The sequence below is a fragment of the Lissotriton helveticus genome, chromosome 6, assembly GCF_964261635.1.
Source record: "Lissotriton helveticus chromosome 6, aLisHel1.1, whole genome shotgun sequence".
NCBI classification, from domain to species: Eukaryota; Metazoa; Chordata; class Amphibia; order Caudata; family Salamandridae; genus Lissotriton; species Lissotriton helveticus.
Window position 1 is genome coordinate 1,064,494,684 of NC_136067.1, and position 17,424 is coordinate 1,064,512,107.

The 17,424-nt window shown below is 45.3% G+C and overlaps 1 protein-coding gene across 1 annotated transcript in view; it reads left to right on the forward strand.

The window, feature by feature from the left end:
- The window catches only part of PLG (plasminogen), a 301,774-nt gene that overhangs the window by 130,844 nt on the left and 153,506 nt on the right, over window positions 1-17,424 (forward strand). The window contains exon 7 of the mRNA XM_078648716.1: window positions 2,771-2,889. Within this exon, the coding sequence (XP_078504842.1) occupies window positions 2,771-2,889 (119 nt within the window). The remainder of the gene's footprint in view (window positions 1-2,770; window positions 2,890-17,424) is intronic.

Here is a 17,424-nt window from a genome sequence, read left to right on the forward strand (position 1 = left end):
AAGCCCTCCAAAAACGCTTCCCAGTATGGATTGTATGAATGATGGAATCACTCTGAAAATGGTTTGAAAGGAGGTAAACAGACCTGATCCAATGCTCTTATGTAAGTGTACTATCCCCTGCATAGCAGACATGTTAAAGACCTATGCCATGACTCTGAGTCCTTTCACCCTCTGGGCTTGTGTCTTTACTTTTACTGGTTGATTTTTTTAAGTGACATATTTGCTAAGATTAACAGGAATCTTGAAGCTGAAGTATTCGCAGAAGCCCCTCTGTTTGACCCCAGGGATGTGGCAAGTACAATCCTGCAAACGTTTACGCAATTATAGTGTGCAGACTCGTGGAATTCTTTTTTTTTTAACCAAGCACTACATCTTGCTATGGTTTCTGAAAGAACATTGCTTTTTGACAAATGTTTGCAGTTCACAAGTCTGAAGTTCTTAAACCTCTACTAAAACATATGATTTATAGTTGTTACATTAGAGAAGTAATATTTCCTATCAATGTTATTCGCTGCTTTTTTCGTGACAGTTTTTTGTTTGCTTTTGTTCAACAAAATTGTTATTTCAAGTTTCATAAACTATATTATAATATCTTTATAAGAGGGTGTAAGAATAAAAATCACAGTTCATCTGTGCAGTTTGCCAGTGCAGCGTGCCCTTACTGGCATGTTTTTCTTCCTCTCTCCAACTTGATGCACATCTTCAAGTTGAGCCTACCTATGTGGTTACAAAATACCTAATGTGGGCATACCAAGAGCCTGGGCGGGGTTTCAGACAGCTCACAGCTTTCCATTGGTTCACCTTATTGTTACTCTCATTTGAATGCTTTCCTTGTCCCAACTTGTCCATCTTTTGTTTATCCCTAATCTAGAGCAAACCGTTTTTACCCTCACTCTTATTGCTTCTGGTGTGGGTTTTGGCAGTCTGATCTCAGTCCATGTCACCCACAGCCCTGTGCAATATAAAACTTAGCTGGGCATGTGAGCACTACAGTTTACCACAAATGCACTTTCCTTGGCTTTTCTCATTCAGCACACTAGTAATGTCAGCTCTTTCTAAGCCACCACTCTTCTCCGTACTCACCAAATGCAAACCAATCTCAGCTGATCTCACGCAACGGAAAACACCATATGGAGTGGAAGCCCAAGACCCACTTCTCTCAGATTGGATCTCTAAATACTGTAATCCTCTAATCCTGTGATTCCACGCTCTGTCACCTATGATTACCATGATAGGCTAAGGTTGATGTTAACCATAAGTAAAAGACCTCTGTCCTCACTACCCCAAAGCTGGGAAAATTGGCTGCAATGCCTTCAAACACTGGGGACTTGAAAGAGACGATATTTTTAACTGCATGATTTAAACTCCCCAGATGGTGGAGAGCAAAGTTTGTCTGCTACAGTGCCATGTTCTCTTGAGGGGACCACCGTGGTCTTTTGCTCTGATCCTCCAGAGCACATGTCTGAGGGCCCAATGTGAGCTTTTACCAACAAATGTTGATTTTATATTGTCCATGTATGTTTAAGCATTTCTACTCATTAGCTTGAGGACATTTTAATGTTAACTGCTAACGCTCATTAGGATTTGAAGCCACATGTGCAGTCTCTAATGTCTACTGGACCTTCTAAGCTCTTCCACCTACTGACCACAAAACGTGTAATTGATAGTTACTTCTGCCTACAAACATATAAGCCCTGTCATACAAGAACGTCTAAGCACTTCACTTCACCTACTATCAGACACCGCTCAACCTGCACACTCACCCACCATTTACTCTGCACAGTCACCCTGACATTGCGCTGGCAGTCAGATAAAGGTCAGCCACCACTCACACAGTGCTGACTCTACACTCACACACCATTGACAAAACACTCACCCTATACTCGCACACCTCTTACATTGTACAGGGTAACATCTCTCACCCTGTACACTCCCACAATTCTCATTCTGCACTGAACACACACCAACCACCATGCATTGAGGCACTTTCACCCTGCACTCAGACATATATCAGCCTTCTTTCATGCACCACTCACCCTGCACAGAGAGCACGCACACCATTCTCCCTGCACTCATACACTGCTCCCACACCTCTTAGATTAATATTAATCCCATAGGCGAAACCTAATGCATTTACAAATGCTTGTTCATTCAAGCAGCTATGTTCCTTAAAGGAACTGATTCTTCTTTACAAAGAATAAGGTTTCCATTTGGGAAGAGTTTGGGGTGTAGCACTGCAAGAGGGAGAGTAGTTATCTGTCCCCTGGACTACTTCCTACTTTCCCGCAGCTGCGGACACCATGTCACATGTAGGAGGGAACATCCCTTTCAAGCCCTTCCCAATTGAAATGTTGTATGAGTTTGTAAACCTATTTTTTGAACTGAAAATCCTTTGCCAATTAGCAACATAAGTTTAATGCACACTAAAAAACATTTTACAGTTGCAGACCCTGTTACTTTTGCGAGTTGGAGGGTTTACGATCGAAAAATAGCTATTGCACATCTGGGACATTCTTTTATAACCTAAGCTGTGCAATTAGCATTTGGCACAATTTTGATATTAAAAATGCTCGTAGGAATGGAACCAATCAACCTTGTGGATAACTGGAAATTGAATTAAAAATGTACCTTCCTGCTTAAAGGTGCTGTATTAAAAGACACATTGAAGCTTTGTCTAATGCATTTGCTGCCACCTTTCGCCTTTATATTTTTTAATTATCAGGGATAGCATGGGAAAGTAGTACATTTATATATTTTGATTAAATTGTAGTTTACCAGAAAAGGATCTGAAGAAGAATTACTGCCGAAATCCTGATGGCGAACCTCGTCCCTGGTGTTTTACTACTAACGCAAACAAACGTTGGGAGCAGTGCAGTATTCCTCGATGTGGTAAGTCACTTCAGCAATGTCTCATCCGCATAATGGATTGGGCCGCGGAAATATCCAGAGTTCGTCCACTTGAGTGGCTGAACAGGTACTTCTTTTGATTCATGGAACACAAAATTACCTAACTTCTTTCATGATACTTTTTTAATTGCAATTCTGTTTTTTTTTTAATTTCATACACATAACCAGTCCATAATCAAGTAGGAACTCCCCACATGCCACCAACGTATCATAGTACTTCATCTGGCTGGTCGCGTGGTTCCAGAGACTGCATTCCGGGTAAGGGGCAACTCTATGAGAAATAATTACACTTCAGTACAAAACAATATGTAGGACCCAACATCATCCATTGATCCTCCCTGCACTTCCGTCATCTGACTGTACTTCGTCCTGCCCCTTCCACTGCCCCCATATTTTAGGGAATTTGTTGGAGCATCCACATGTTACATAGATCTGTTCTTCAGCTCTCATGCACCAATCCATGCAGGTCTCCCACTGCCAGAGTGTCGGGCCACGAAGCTACCCTATTTCGGTAAAATATCACACCATGCGATCATCAGGGACACATTGCAGCAGAGGAGTGTGTTTTTATTCAATGTATGGTCCCACCAGATGCCCAGCATCACCATCCTTGCGTTTAATCCCAAGGGTTCCTCCAGCACTAAGGATATCCTGCTTTTAAATGCTTCCCAAAATAGGAAATTCGCAGACACTCCTATATTGTGTGTATAAGTGTACTTCTCTGTGTGCACCCCCTAGGAATCTATCTGATGTTATCCTGCCCATGGCAAATAATCTAGATCTGGTATAGTATGCTTGGAGCAAGATTTTGCGCTGGATCAGCCTAAAGCCTACTCTGATCGCCACCTCCCTTGCTTGACGGAACGCCACTCCTCAGTACCAGTCCTCCAATATCTCAAGATCTGCCTCCAATTTTTCCCGTAGCACTTTATGATGTGGGGTGCTATTGGCCTGAAGAGTGCTATAGTTAACTGAGATGACCTGGCAATGGAGTAGGACACCCAGGACCTTATAGTCCAGAGGTCTTCAAACTTTTGGATGCCGAGACCCCCCTGTCAACATTTTCAAGCGTAAGGACCCCCTCCTGACAAAAATTTCTAAACGTCTAGGTTATGAGGATGGTGAGGACCAAATTATGCGACAGGCTTGACTAAATTGTGTGAGTAGAAAATGTAAATAATGTTCTGTGATGCTGCATATTTTGGGGTAGCATTGCTTTATTATTTAGAATTTTTTTAAACACAGTAATACTGAGGAAAGATTTCACCCCACCAGTACCAGTTTATAACCAAAATACAGCAATTAACATCAGAAAGATGTCTAGTCAACCTCTGTGAAGGGCCTCCCAATCCGCAGGAATACGCGCTGCCACATTAGAAGCTCACCTGGCCAAGGCCGGGAGCAGCAAGGGTGCATTCAAACCGTGGCGGTCTTGTGCAGAGTTAAGCAGTTTACCCATGCCCCTTTCCTCTCACCCCCTTCCTTCCACTTCCTTCCATCCCTCTCTTCTCTCCTCTCCCGGCCCCGGATCCCTCTCTCACATTGCAGGCAGATGGTTATTAGCCCCAGGACACCTTTTGGTAACAGTAGGTAGGTGGAGAAGTGTGGCACACTGGTTAGAGGAGGCAGACCTGGAAGCAGAGGTCAGCCCGGGACCAGGGTTCAATTCCCGGCTCGGCGGGGTCTTGAGTCCTAAAATGTCCATGGACTCGACAATTCTCGCTCCGGTGCCTACTCGATTCACGGGTTCACACTCTGCGACTCTGGGCAATAGCTTGCTTAATCTCCACAACGGCCCCTCGCGGCGGGATGCCTGGGTTTCACCTTGCGGATACCCTGCCGGGGTTATCTCACAGGGGAATACCAGGACGGGTTCCCTAAGCAAGCGCTTAGAAACCGCTTGGTGATTTGCGCTATATAAATTCCTGTACATTTACATTTAGCGCACTACAATGTAAATAATAAGCAGAAGCAGGGTATCCACTAGACCCGAAATTCGGGGGGGGGGTTAACACTCCCAGCCAGGGCTTGTCCAAGCACTGTTAGCATACGGTGCAACAGTCTTTCCACCTTCTCCATGAATTCCCTCACTACCACTCACCAACAATACACCTCATCTCTCTATAGCACCTGTCTGACAAACATTTCATTTTTTATAGCGCTACTCATAGTTTACTCACACTCAGTTCTGTGATGTGCATGGTACATCTTCTTTGTACCAGGCACTTTAACCTTCTGCACTGTGTGGGTGACAAGAGTGCCCATGTGACTGCACGGTGAGCAATGCAACAGTGTGAGAGTAGGGTAAATGGAGTGACTGCAGGGTGAGTGAGGTGACCATATGAATTTGGGTTCGGCGGTAAGTGCAGAGTGGGACAAATTAGTGCATGGTTAGTGATGGCCTTGTTTGAGTTAGCTACAGATTGAGCAGTAAGGGGGGGACAGGTGAGTGAAGTGTCACATGAGTGCAGGGTAAGCAGTGTGCTCGTGTGACTGCAGGGTGAGGTACAGAGTGAACAATGCAAGCGAATTTTTAGTGCAGTGATCACTGTGAGAGCAGGGTGAGCGGGTGAATGGTGTGAGTGCATGGTGATTGGTGTGAGTGCAGGGTGAGCGAGTGAATGATGTGAGTGCATGGCGATCAGTGTGAGTGCATTGTGATCAGTGTGAGAGCATTATGATCACTGAGTGCAGGGTGAGCGGGTGAGCGGGTGAATGGTGTGAGTGCATGGTGATTGGTGTGAGTGCAGGGTGAGCGAGTGAATGATGTGAGTGCATGGTGATCAGTGTGAGTGCATTGTGATCAGTGTGAGCGTATTGTGATCGCTGGGAGTGCAGGGTGAACGTGAAAGTGAAGGCGAGAATGGAAGTGAGTAGTCTGAAAGCAGGGTGCATTCCCAGAAACTTGAAGCGTAGGGTTTCAGATATAAGTTAAACTATTGCTATAATGGCATTAATCAGGGTTCGAGGGTGGAGGAAATAAAGAATGTGCTGATCCTGCAACAAACTTCCAGTCTAATGATTAGGGTTACCAGCTCATTATTTTGATGGCCCAGAAATAAACAGTCACCTACAGCTGTATTTTTTGCACTTATCTGTGAATACTTAGAACAGCAAATATAAATAGAAAGCACTTTTAATTGTGTTATAGGGATGCCTCAATGATCCATGACTAATAATTAAAGAGAATAAAGACAGAAAAGTCACATAACTAATTAATACATACTTTTTTATTTATAACTCAATTTAGTGTCAAGAGCAGGTCTCTGCAGGATCTTTAAACAACACATAGCAGGCATGTTTCTTTTGGCAACCCAACTTTATATTTCTTTTCATTAAATGCATTCTCACACTACAGCAGTAAGTGTAAAAATACAAATGTAAGGAATAGGCAGAGTGGGGGCCCAGGGGGATCACATTTAATGAGTGTCTGCCGTCTTAAAAGCGATCATGATATAACTTAATTCCCAATGCAGGTGAGGCACTTTTCAGCTCTCAGATAACAGTGGTCGCCGCACAGCTGGAGTCAATGTGTGCCACTCATTTACTAACACTTCGCCCCCACGCACGCAGGCTGTGGATGGCTCCAATGCAGGATTCAATCAACAAGCATTAGTGGTACATAAACAGACTGTGATATCACATCCTGAGTTTCTACTCATAGATCATGTGCACTTTTGTTTCACCCCAAACTCGATCTTCATTTAGAATGCAGAAATACATGCAGTCATTTCTTCTTCAAAAAACTATCCCCCGAAATCGCATTTCTTTGTCTGCCCTAGCCATCCCCTCACCACCCCTTCCTGATGGTCAATTTAACTCCATCTCCCCTAAAGCATAGTTTAATGTGAGCGTGTTTAGCTTCGGCGCCTCGCTATGCCTTCCCCACCCATCACTGCTTGTAAGGTGGCTGTTCTGTGTTTAAAAAAAAGAAAGGCGCTGCTCTTCAAACGCTTCAGCAGGTCTTTAAAGACCATTAGCATATTTACATGCCTTTGTTAACTGATTACCAAAGCTTAGTTTTTTTATGGTTCCAGTACCCCCTGGGCCCTGGAACCATAAAAAAACTAAGCTTTGGTAATCAGTTAACAAAGGCATGTAAATATGCTAATGGTCTTTAAAGACCTGTGAAAAACTCGGGATGGAGATAAGACTCCAGACACTGCCCAGCCGAGGCCCCAGGAGCGCGAGCTGCACTGCAGCAGCCTGGGCTGAGACACGGCATGGGGGAGGAGGGGGGCTGAAGAGCCCTGAAGGCCAGGGCAGAAGTGACACTGTGAAGGCGCGACCCCCTTTGCATCACTCCACGGCCCCCCTGGGGGTCGCGCCCCACAGTTTGAAGACCCCTGTTATAGTCTAACAGACTCTTGTCTGGTATCTCTTCCTCCAGGCCTATACAGCCCTGGAATCGGTGTCTGGCCTGTAGAAAGCATACATCTTGGCCCCCAGCCAGGTCCTATTGAGTCTAGAGTTCTTCAAAAGTCATCAATCCTAAGGTTCTCCAAACACCTCCAGGTTTCAAGATGCCTATCGCATTCACTTCTTGGGACCTTCCTCTCTCTGCAAGGGAGTCAGCCTAATTACCACCCACAGCGTCAACACCATCCATTTGGTGACCTTCCTCCATGAATCTAGAACTATTGCATTGGGGTAGGTAACTCTTTCAGCCTATTTCCATTTGATATAACCCTGTGGATCTAGGGCTCTCTTGTCCGCCCTTTGTAAGGGTCTGTCTGGTCCACAAAGGACCATTCATTAAGTACTACCGACGGCATAGCCCTGTAGTACAAGCAGAGATTTGGTAACGCAATAACTCGATGCGGCTGGCCTGGTGAGTGTCTCCAGATCAATGTGTGGTGTACCCCCATCACAAAGCAGGCATTGGATTTCAGAGACCACCGGCTCAAAAAACATCTCAAGGATCTCGAACGAGGAGTTCTGTAGGGTCACTCCCGTGTAATGTAGATGGCAAGGTATCTAAAGCCTGCGTCTTTCTGTGAAATGAGAAAAGAGATACAAAAAGAACAATTGATCAGTCAGGACAGCTTGACTCCAGTGGAATGGAGAGCATGGGACCCACATCTGGGCATACCCGTCCCTCTCGGGGTGACAAATGCAAAAAGAACAATTGATGGACAGAATGAAGAACTATGTCATACATTCACCCCAGTACAGAGATCTGGGCCTAAATCCATCGTTTTTTTGCCCACCATGCCATTCCAGTTTGGACCCAGCCATATGCAAATCAGCCTTGACCCTGCGCCCAATGAGAACAGTCCAGCCTGAACTGCCAGGCCAAATCCTGCCTGGACTGGAAACAAGTATCCTAGGACTGGTTTTGGGCTTTCACCCCTCAGCCTGAATAGCTTGACTCCAGTGGAATGGAGAGCACGGTACCCACGTTTGGGCATACCCGTCCCACTCAGGGTAACAAATGCAAAAAGAACAATTGATGGACAGAATACAGAACAATGTCATACATTCACCCCAGTACAGAGATCTGGGCCTAAATCCATTGTTTTTTTGCTCACCATGCCATTCCAGTTTGGACTCAGCCATATGCAAATTAGGCTTGACCTTGCGCCCGATGGGAACAGTCCAGCCCGAATAATGCACTACCAGTGCACCCTGGCCTGCCAACCTGCCAGTGGGTATAGGCAAGATTTGTACCAATTGGTGCGGAGTCTAGTGTGTCGACCCAACACCGTGAAAATCTCCAGTATTCTTTCATTGGAGCTCTCCGGCTCCGCCAGATATTAGAGGACGTTGTCCGCATAAAGCGAGACCACATATTCCTACCCATAGTCCTACCGATGCATCTAATCAGGTCATCTCTCCTTATCCAGTTAGTCATGAGTTCCATTGCTATCACAAACAGGAGGGAGAACAGTGGGCAGCCCTGTGTTGTACCCCTCCCTACGGGCGATTCCCCAGACAGTGTGCCATTCACCCTAACTCGGGCTGTTGGGGGTGAGCACAGCAGGTCTGCCCATGCTCGAAATGAGGGGCCAAATCTGATCCGCTCCAGAACTGCCTGTAGGTATGGTCACTCGACTCAGTCAAAAACTCTTGCTGCATCCAGTGCCAAAAGAACGACCAGTTCTTTCAGTCATCCCTCCCTGGCTAAGCATCCAAACAAACGTCGAAGGATGTGTCAAGCCAACTTGTGGGGCTTGAATCCAGTGCTATCACTTGATGTATTACAAGCATTAGGCAGTTCACCAGTACCTTTGCCGGTAGTTTCAGTTCCACTTTTAGCTATGAGAATGGGCAGTGTGGGGGAACACTGATTCAGGAGGGATGAGGATGATTGTCTGGCACAGATTCCTTGGCAGTTCCCTTGACTGTTTGGACTCATAGAGCATAGCTTGGATGAGCTTTACTACCTGACAATTAACACATTAAAACCCTTCCAGAGGAAAGTTGTTGGATCAGGGCGCCCGTCAACTTTTCATTTGGGTCAGTGCCTCAGCTATCTCTCTCTCTCCTGAATCTCTATCTCCAGCAGTTTCACTGCCTCCTTATAATGTTGGCATCAGATTGTCTGTGAGGGAGCCAATCAGGTCTCTGGTGCCCTGGTACCCATGCACAGAACATGCAGGTGTTGTAGTAACCCTGCAAATGCCTACACTATTTCCGCTGCTGTTTCTACCTCCCGCCCCTCAGGCAGGCAGATCTTCTGCACCCATCACTGTCCCGCCTCCCTCAGTGCAAGCCTGCTAACATAATTTATGTTGCTTAGACCAAAAAATTGCTCTGGCTTTCTTGTGCATTTGATATTGGTAGTCCTCCTGCAGGACCTCTATTTGAGCTGCAATCACTGAATCTGGGTTTGCCACATACTGCTCTTCCCCTGCTACCAGTTGATCTTCCATCTCCTGGTCTTTCCTGCCTCTCTCTTTCTCCTAGCCTACAACATACGCTATCATTTGGCCCCTTACCACTGTCTTGAATGTTTCCCAAACTGTGATTTCTGACTGCACTGAGCCATTCTCTCCTGGATGTATGCCTTTGTGGTCTCTCGGATGAAGTGTCTAGTTTCCCCATAAGTCAGACGTCAGGGGTAAGTCTCCAGCTTAGTGAGGTGTGTGGGGTACAGCTGTGTCAGTTCCATGGAGAGTGGAGAGTGGTCTAAAATTCCTCTTGGCATGTAACGGCCATTGTGGCACCTCCCCAGCTGGCTCATTGGGATCAGAAAAGAATCCAGTCTGGAGAGAGACGCCAGCATATGCAGGAGTACTCTGTCGGTCGGGTGGGTGGCTCGCCATTGGTCAATGAGGCCCATGATCTCAATAAATGTACTTAGTCTCACATCTACCCAGGGTGGAGCGTCTCCCCTGGTTCTTATATCCAGATCCCCTTTAGGGTAAGGTTGAGATCTCCCCGACTACCAGGAGCGACTCCGGTGCTTTCAGTATCCATTCACCCATAGCTGTCAGCCCTGCAGACTGTAGTCTGGGGGAAAGTATCAAGAGGCAACTCATAACTCCAGACTGCTAGCCATAATATGAGGGGACTCCATTTGAGAAGATCCTCAAGATATGCCAGGCTAAGATGTTCATTGCAAAAATAGTACAAAGTTACATGGGGAAGTGAGAGAAGATGACTACTAAAGCGAGTTTCTACACCTTAAGTGCTCGAAAGTCAGCGTAGCCCTAGATACCATTCTCGTACCTAGCATTCAGCACAGTTTGGGTTTTCTAAGTTTCCAAAACAGCAGGGAGGGACTTAACACCCACCACTAGGCTCGCATATAAAATAGAACTTACTAATTGGGTAAACATCAAGCTGTGATTGATGTGATACGAAAATTGCTAGCCCAAGATGAGCTGGACTCAAATACAACCCCCAATTAGGGTAAACTAGACCTACTGACTAATTTATTCTAATTGACAAATAAAGTGCTGGGTTTAGTGCATTTTGCAACATAAACCCTGGTATGTGACTTTGAAAAATGTGTTGATAGATCCAAGTCTAAAATAAACTGTGTAAAAGCTCTAACCAGACAGCGTAAATAATTCAGAATGTGAGTAAGAAGTACATCATCTTCTGCATACAGAAGCAAATGCGTAGGGCCAGAATTGAATAATGGGACCTCCTGCATGACTATTTTCAAATGTTCAATACATTTATTAATATATAAAATGAACGGAAGGGAAGGCAAAGACGCGCCAGCTATACTCCTTGATGCAGTTTAACAAGATGTGAGAGTTGCCCTTTGGGTCCAAATTGGTCCTGGCCGATAAAGTCTGATGCGGGGTTGAGAAAAAGAAGTACACGCGTGGCATTCAATCCAATATCAAGTAAGAGCATCCATAATATTGTTTTATTAACTTTGATGAAAGCACATGTCAGATCCATTAATGCTAGGTACAATGGGCATCGCTTTGCAACAGTATACTTGCCTATAAGCAGGTGAAAATGTAGGCACTGCTCGAGAGTACCTATTCTCTACCTAAAGCTGCATTGACAAGAGTTCAAAACTCCTAATTCTATTAAAGATGACTCTACCTACGATCTTAACTTACAAGTCAATAAATGAGATTGGCCTTTAGCATTTGGGGTCAGTGTGACTACCTTTCTTAAATACTGAAACAATAACTAAGCTTGACCAAGAGAAAGGAAGTACCGTTCTATGGATATTATTGAATACATAAGTCAACAATGGAGTCCACAAGTCAACCTTACATTTACAAATATCCATGAGGACCCCATCATATCCAGGGGCTTTGTCAGCAGAACATTCATGTAGGGCAGAAACTAATTTGTCCATGCTAACTTGGATCATCTTAGCTGAGCCTTGCTATTTAGAGAAATCTATAGTTATGTCACTAACAGTGCTCAGACAATAGATGCTAACAAATGATCAACCTATTGATCTCCTGTAATATGACTGCTCGTGATATTAACTGATGACTTATTCTCTCTTAAAAGATTAACTGTCCTTCAGAACAGTTTGGCATTTTTCAATGATGCTGTAGGTGTCAAAGGCTCCCAGTTATCTTTGTAAATTTCCATCTTATTTAATGCTAATGTCTTTTATATGGTACCCAGGTCACAGATACCTCTTCAGGATTTCTGAGTAAGAAGGATGACGTTTTATGCAGCTCTCTGTTGGCATGAGAGCAGGAGTTGTCAAACCAACGGAAGTCTATCTGGTAGCTGGTTTAAGTAATGAGTTTTTAATAATATCACACAGTTCAGATAAACTTGATCATGAATTCCCTTCAAGCTAATATTGCTCAAATTAAATTTAAATAAATAACGTAAATGATGACTTGTGTTGGGTGAGTACCATGCTGGCCTAAGTCCATGATGTTGAGGCTGTGGATAACAATAGTTTCGGCTGAGCAGCTCACAAAATTCACCGGGCAGACAGACGTGGATGAAAGAAGTAATGATATAAACCCCTGGAAATAAATATATAGTTAATTATAGAAGTGCAACCTCAGTAGGAATCCTTGGCTCACTGCTATAATCATACTCATGAATGTTAACTAGATTACGAGCTAGAATATAATTTCCAAATTGTATGCCTTTGGGATCAGAAGTACCTGATAAAAAAAATTGTATATCAATTTAGTTGTTCAGGAAAATCAATAGGGTAACATTTTAGTTTAGCATTAAAATCCCCACAAAGAACTCTATCCGATTTGAGGTATTGGACGTCATTAAATCAACATGTACACCAAACAGAAATATAAAATACTTATTATTAAAATGGCAAAATCATTATTGTAAAAATTGATTACATCATTTTTTTTCATGTGCCCACCTGAAGTATTTGAATTTCAGAGGTGTCAAAATTAAATGAGGTAATCCTTACTTCCAAACTAAGCTTTGCCCAAATAGATAACCCTCCTTTCGGTCACTCTGAACATGATAGGACAGTTGGTACAGAGTCGCATATAAATCCTTCACATTCACTGGGAAGAATTGCCCATTTCTCAAAATAAAAAATAAAAAATTCTCAATTAGGTATATCATTCCTGCTGCGTCAATTTGTTGTTAAATCCATCTATACTCCAGGATAAAATACTAATGGGCGGGTGGTGGAGCACTACCCTAGACTCAGATTCCGCCACAGGATTGGCTACTTTCCTGCGGACCCCTCTAGTAATACATACATCAGCAGGTAAATCCGAAAGTCATTCTTGTCTAGATAAATTGTCCAAGGGCGCAAATCAGTTGGAGAGTGGAAGTAAAGAAGAAACTGGACAGGTAGATAATAGTGGGCTCAGGGTTTCTAGCTGTCGATCAAAGGTTCCCTAAGTAAAAACAGGCAATAATGAAGACCACCCTGGTCCATTCGCCTAATACTTTAGAAAATAGGGTTGTTCCCCTTGCTATCTTAAGACAGGGCATGGTCCTGAGTAACTGGCAGTGTCCCTAGAGTTATACTTGAGGAAATGATATTACTAACAACAGCTGGGTGCTGCCCGAGGATGGCACACAGGTAATACCATAACTTCTAATTAGGGGGTGGGGACTTCCTGTGTAATTAAAGAAGAAGGTTCTGCTATTAATCGAAAGTGCCACAATTGGAGGGTCTATATGGTCCAAACGATTAAAAATGGGATGAAGTTGTGCTTTTAAAAGGCTTCAAACCTCTTGCAACAATAGTTCAAAGGGGAAGAATCCATATTAGCAGAATTCGGTGCTCTTTTTGCCCTGCTACCGCTGGTGTGCATTTCTCCCTTCATTTTGTCCGGCGGTTTATTTGGTAATAAAACTGATTTGGGAGCAGGTAACAAGGACCCCAGGTTTTTCTCAAGGCCAGCAGCACAGGAGTTAACCCTTTCCATGACAACTCATGGAACTGTAGGCTCAAATGGCCATTCCTTCAATCAACAGCCTTCCCTCAGTCAGCGCAGTTTCTTTTGTAATCACCCCCCCACTACTCGTTACAGAATCGAGTCAATAGTAGTACCTTTAGATGTGGGGATAGAATTACTTAGAACAGCAGTTCGCCACAGTGGAGTCATAGACAAAAATGGGGTGACCAAGCTTCCTCGGGGATCTAATGGGCGCAAATGAGCCTGCTCTTGGCCTGGTCTTCGCCCTGGCTCACTCAGCTGCATCCCATGCTGCAAGAAAGAACAACACACTACATGCACTGGGCCTGCAATGCTCCTCGTCCTGGATCTCCTGGAAGAGCTGTCTTGTGGTCTTTGAAGTCGTGTGCCCTGCCAGCAAACCTGGTGGTGTACAACTCATCCAAACATCTGTATAGACCCCCTTGGGTGAGATTGAACAGAATTAAGTCATCTGTATGCAGTAAAAAAGTTCTTATGTGCAGGAAGGTGTCCCTTCCAGCACATACAGAATCAATAATGCTGATTTGTTACTTCTATGTGTGCTGCAGAATGCAGCACACATAGAAGTAGCAAATCGTCATTATTAAGGGATACCTTCCTGTGTTGCGGGAAAGTATTGTTTGTGTGCAGAAATGTTTCCCTTCCTACACATAAATAATCAATATTGCTGATTTGTTACTTCTGTGTGTGCTGCAGAATGCAGCACACACAGAAGTAGCAAATCATCATTATTAGGGGACCCAGGCCCGGACTGGCCGTTGCGGGCACTGGGCAATCCCCCGGTGCGCCGCAAGGGTGGGGGCCGTTTTTTGTTACAGGTCCGTTTTTGCAGCATAGCTGCAAAATCGTCCCTGTAACAAAATCGGCCGAAAACCGTCCCCGGCAAAGAGCTCGGTCGCACCCCCAGGGGGCCAGCCGAGCACTTTGTCAGGGCCGGTTTTGATTCTCAGTCCGGCCCTGAGGGGACCCCTTCCTGAACATAAACAATAATTCATGGCGTTTTGCTCTTTCTATGTGTGCTGTAGAATGCACAACACATAGAAAAAGCAAAAATGAGGAGAAAGCCAAATATTTCTCCTTGTTTTGCAATTCTATTCTTATATGGGATTAGCGTTTAGTGCTACATCAGATTTACAGATCTTTGTGAATCTGGGGCAGCGTAAAAAAGTAATGGGTATTGAAGTGGAACGCCCACAGTAACACGCCCCTTTCACGCAGATACCTACGTGAATGGGTACCATACATACAAAGTGCTGTTAAGCAATAAAAAGTGGCTTAATACCGCTTCGTAAATATGAAGCAGGGCATTGCGCCACAGGAATATCGTTAAAAGTGATGTTCCTGTGGCGCAATGACCTTGTAAATATGCTCCACAGTTTCAGAGAGTTTTCTCAACGCACAAAGTGAGAATCCCATGTGCTGCAGAAGCTCACTGAATTAGCAGATTCGTTTACTAGTACATACTGATGTTGATAACAAAGACTTCTGAAGTGACAGTCAGAGGAGGCATTATTTCCCTGGCTCCATGGTTTTTAAGGCCCAGCAAGAAACAAAATGTACTTATACATGACATTTACAGAGATGTATCGACTGATAATGGAAAGCTGTTGGGATGCTGTGTATGGTACACTATACCAATACTCTTTCCCCCTCCACGATTATTGTGCTACACCCACGGAAAGAGCGTTGCAGCGATATCCATGCTGTGAAGAGCTATGCCCCTGTGTCATTGTGATAACTGCAAACACAACAATGATGGACAGAATGTGGATCAATGTCACACATTCACCCCAGTCCAAAGATCTGGGCCCAAATCCATGGTTTTTCCACTCCACACCACCATGGGTTAGACAATGGCGATATGCAAATCAGCGCTGACCCTGTGCCCCATGGGAACAGTCCAGTCTGAACTACAAAAGCCATGTCCTTCCCAGAACGGAAACAAGCATCCGAGGACCGGCCCGGTTTCGAGGTAACACCTCTCTTCAGCCCGGCTAGCTTGATTCCAGTGGTGTGGAGTGCCTGGGACTCACGTCTGAGCATCCCCAGTACACTTAGAGCGGTAACTGCAAACACAACAATGATGGACAGAATGTGGATCAATGTCACACATTCACCCCAGTCCAAAGATCTGGGCTCAAATCCATCGTTTTTCCACTCCACACCACCCTGGGTTAGACAATGGCGATATGCAAATCAGCGCTGACCCTGTGCCCCATGGGAACAGTCCAGTCCGAACTACAAAAGCCATGTCCTTCCCAGAACAGAAACAAGCATCCGAGGACCGGCCCGGTTTCGAGGTAACACCTCTCTTCAGCCCGGCTAGCTTGATTCCAGTGGTGTGGAGTGCCTGGGACTCACGTCTGAGCATCCCCAGTACACTTAGAGTGGTAACTGCAAACACAACAATGATGGACAGAATGTGGATCAATGTCACACACTCACCCCAGTCCAAAGATCTGGGCCCAAATCCATCGTTTTTCCACTCCACACCACCCTGGGTTAGACAATGGCGATATGCAAATCAGCGCTGACCCTGTGCCCCATGGGAACAGTCCAGTCCGAACTACAAAAGCCATGTCCTTCCCAGAACGGAAACAAGCATCCAAGGACCGGCCCGGTTTTGAGGTAACACCTCTCTTCAGCCCGGCTAGCTTGATTCCAGTGGTGTGGAGTGCCTGGGACTCACGTCTGAGCATCCCCAGTACACTTAGAGCGGTAACTGCAAACACAACAATGATGGACAGAATGTGGATCAATGTCACACATTCACCCCAGTCCAAAGATCTGGGCCCAAATCCATCGTTTTTCCACTCTCACCCTGGGTTAGACAATGGCGATATGCAAATCAGCGCTGACCCTGTGCCCCATGGGAACAGTCCAGTCTGAACTACAAAAGCCATGTCCTTCCCAGAACGGAAACAAGCATCCGAGGACCGGCCCGGTTTCGAGGTAACACCTCTCTTCAGCCCGGCTAGCTTGATTCCAGTGGTGTGGAGTGCCTGGGACTCACGTCTGAGCATCCCCAGTACACTTAGAGCGGTAACTGCAAACACAACAATGATGGACAGAATGTGGATCAATGTCACACATTCACCCCAGTCCAAAGATCTGGGCCCAAATTCATCGTTTTTCCACTCCACACCACCCTGGGTTAGACAATGGCGATATGCAAATCAGCGCTGACCCTGTGCCCCATGGGAACAGTCCAGTCCGAACTACAAAAGCCATGTCCTTCCCAGAACGGAAACAAGCATCCGAGGACCGGCCCGGTTTCGAGGTAACACCTCTCATCAGCCCGGCTAGCTTGATTCCAGTGGTGTGGAGTGCCTGGGACTCACGTCTGAGCATCCCCAGGGTCAGCGCTGATTTGCATATCGCCATTGTCTAACCCAGGGTGGTGTGGAGTGGAAAAATGATGGATTTGGGCCCAGATCTTTGGACTGGGGTGAATGTGTGACATTGATCCACATTCTGTCCATCATTGTTGTGTTTGCAGTTACCGCTCTAAGTGTACTGGGGATGCTCAGACGTGAGTCCCAGGCACTCCACACCACTGGAATCAAGCTAGCCGGGCTGATGAGAGGTGTTACCTTGAAACCGGGCCGGTCCTCGGATGCTTGTTTCCATTCTGGGAAGGACATGGCTTTTGTAGTTCGGACTGGACTGTTCCTATGGGGCACAGGGTCAGCGCTGATTT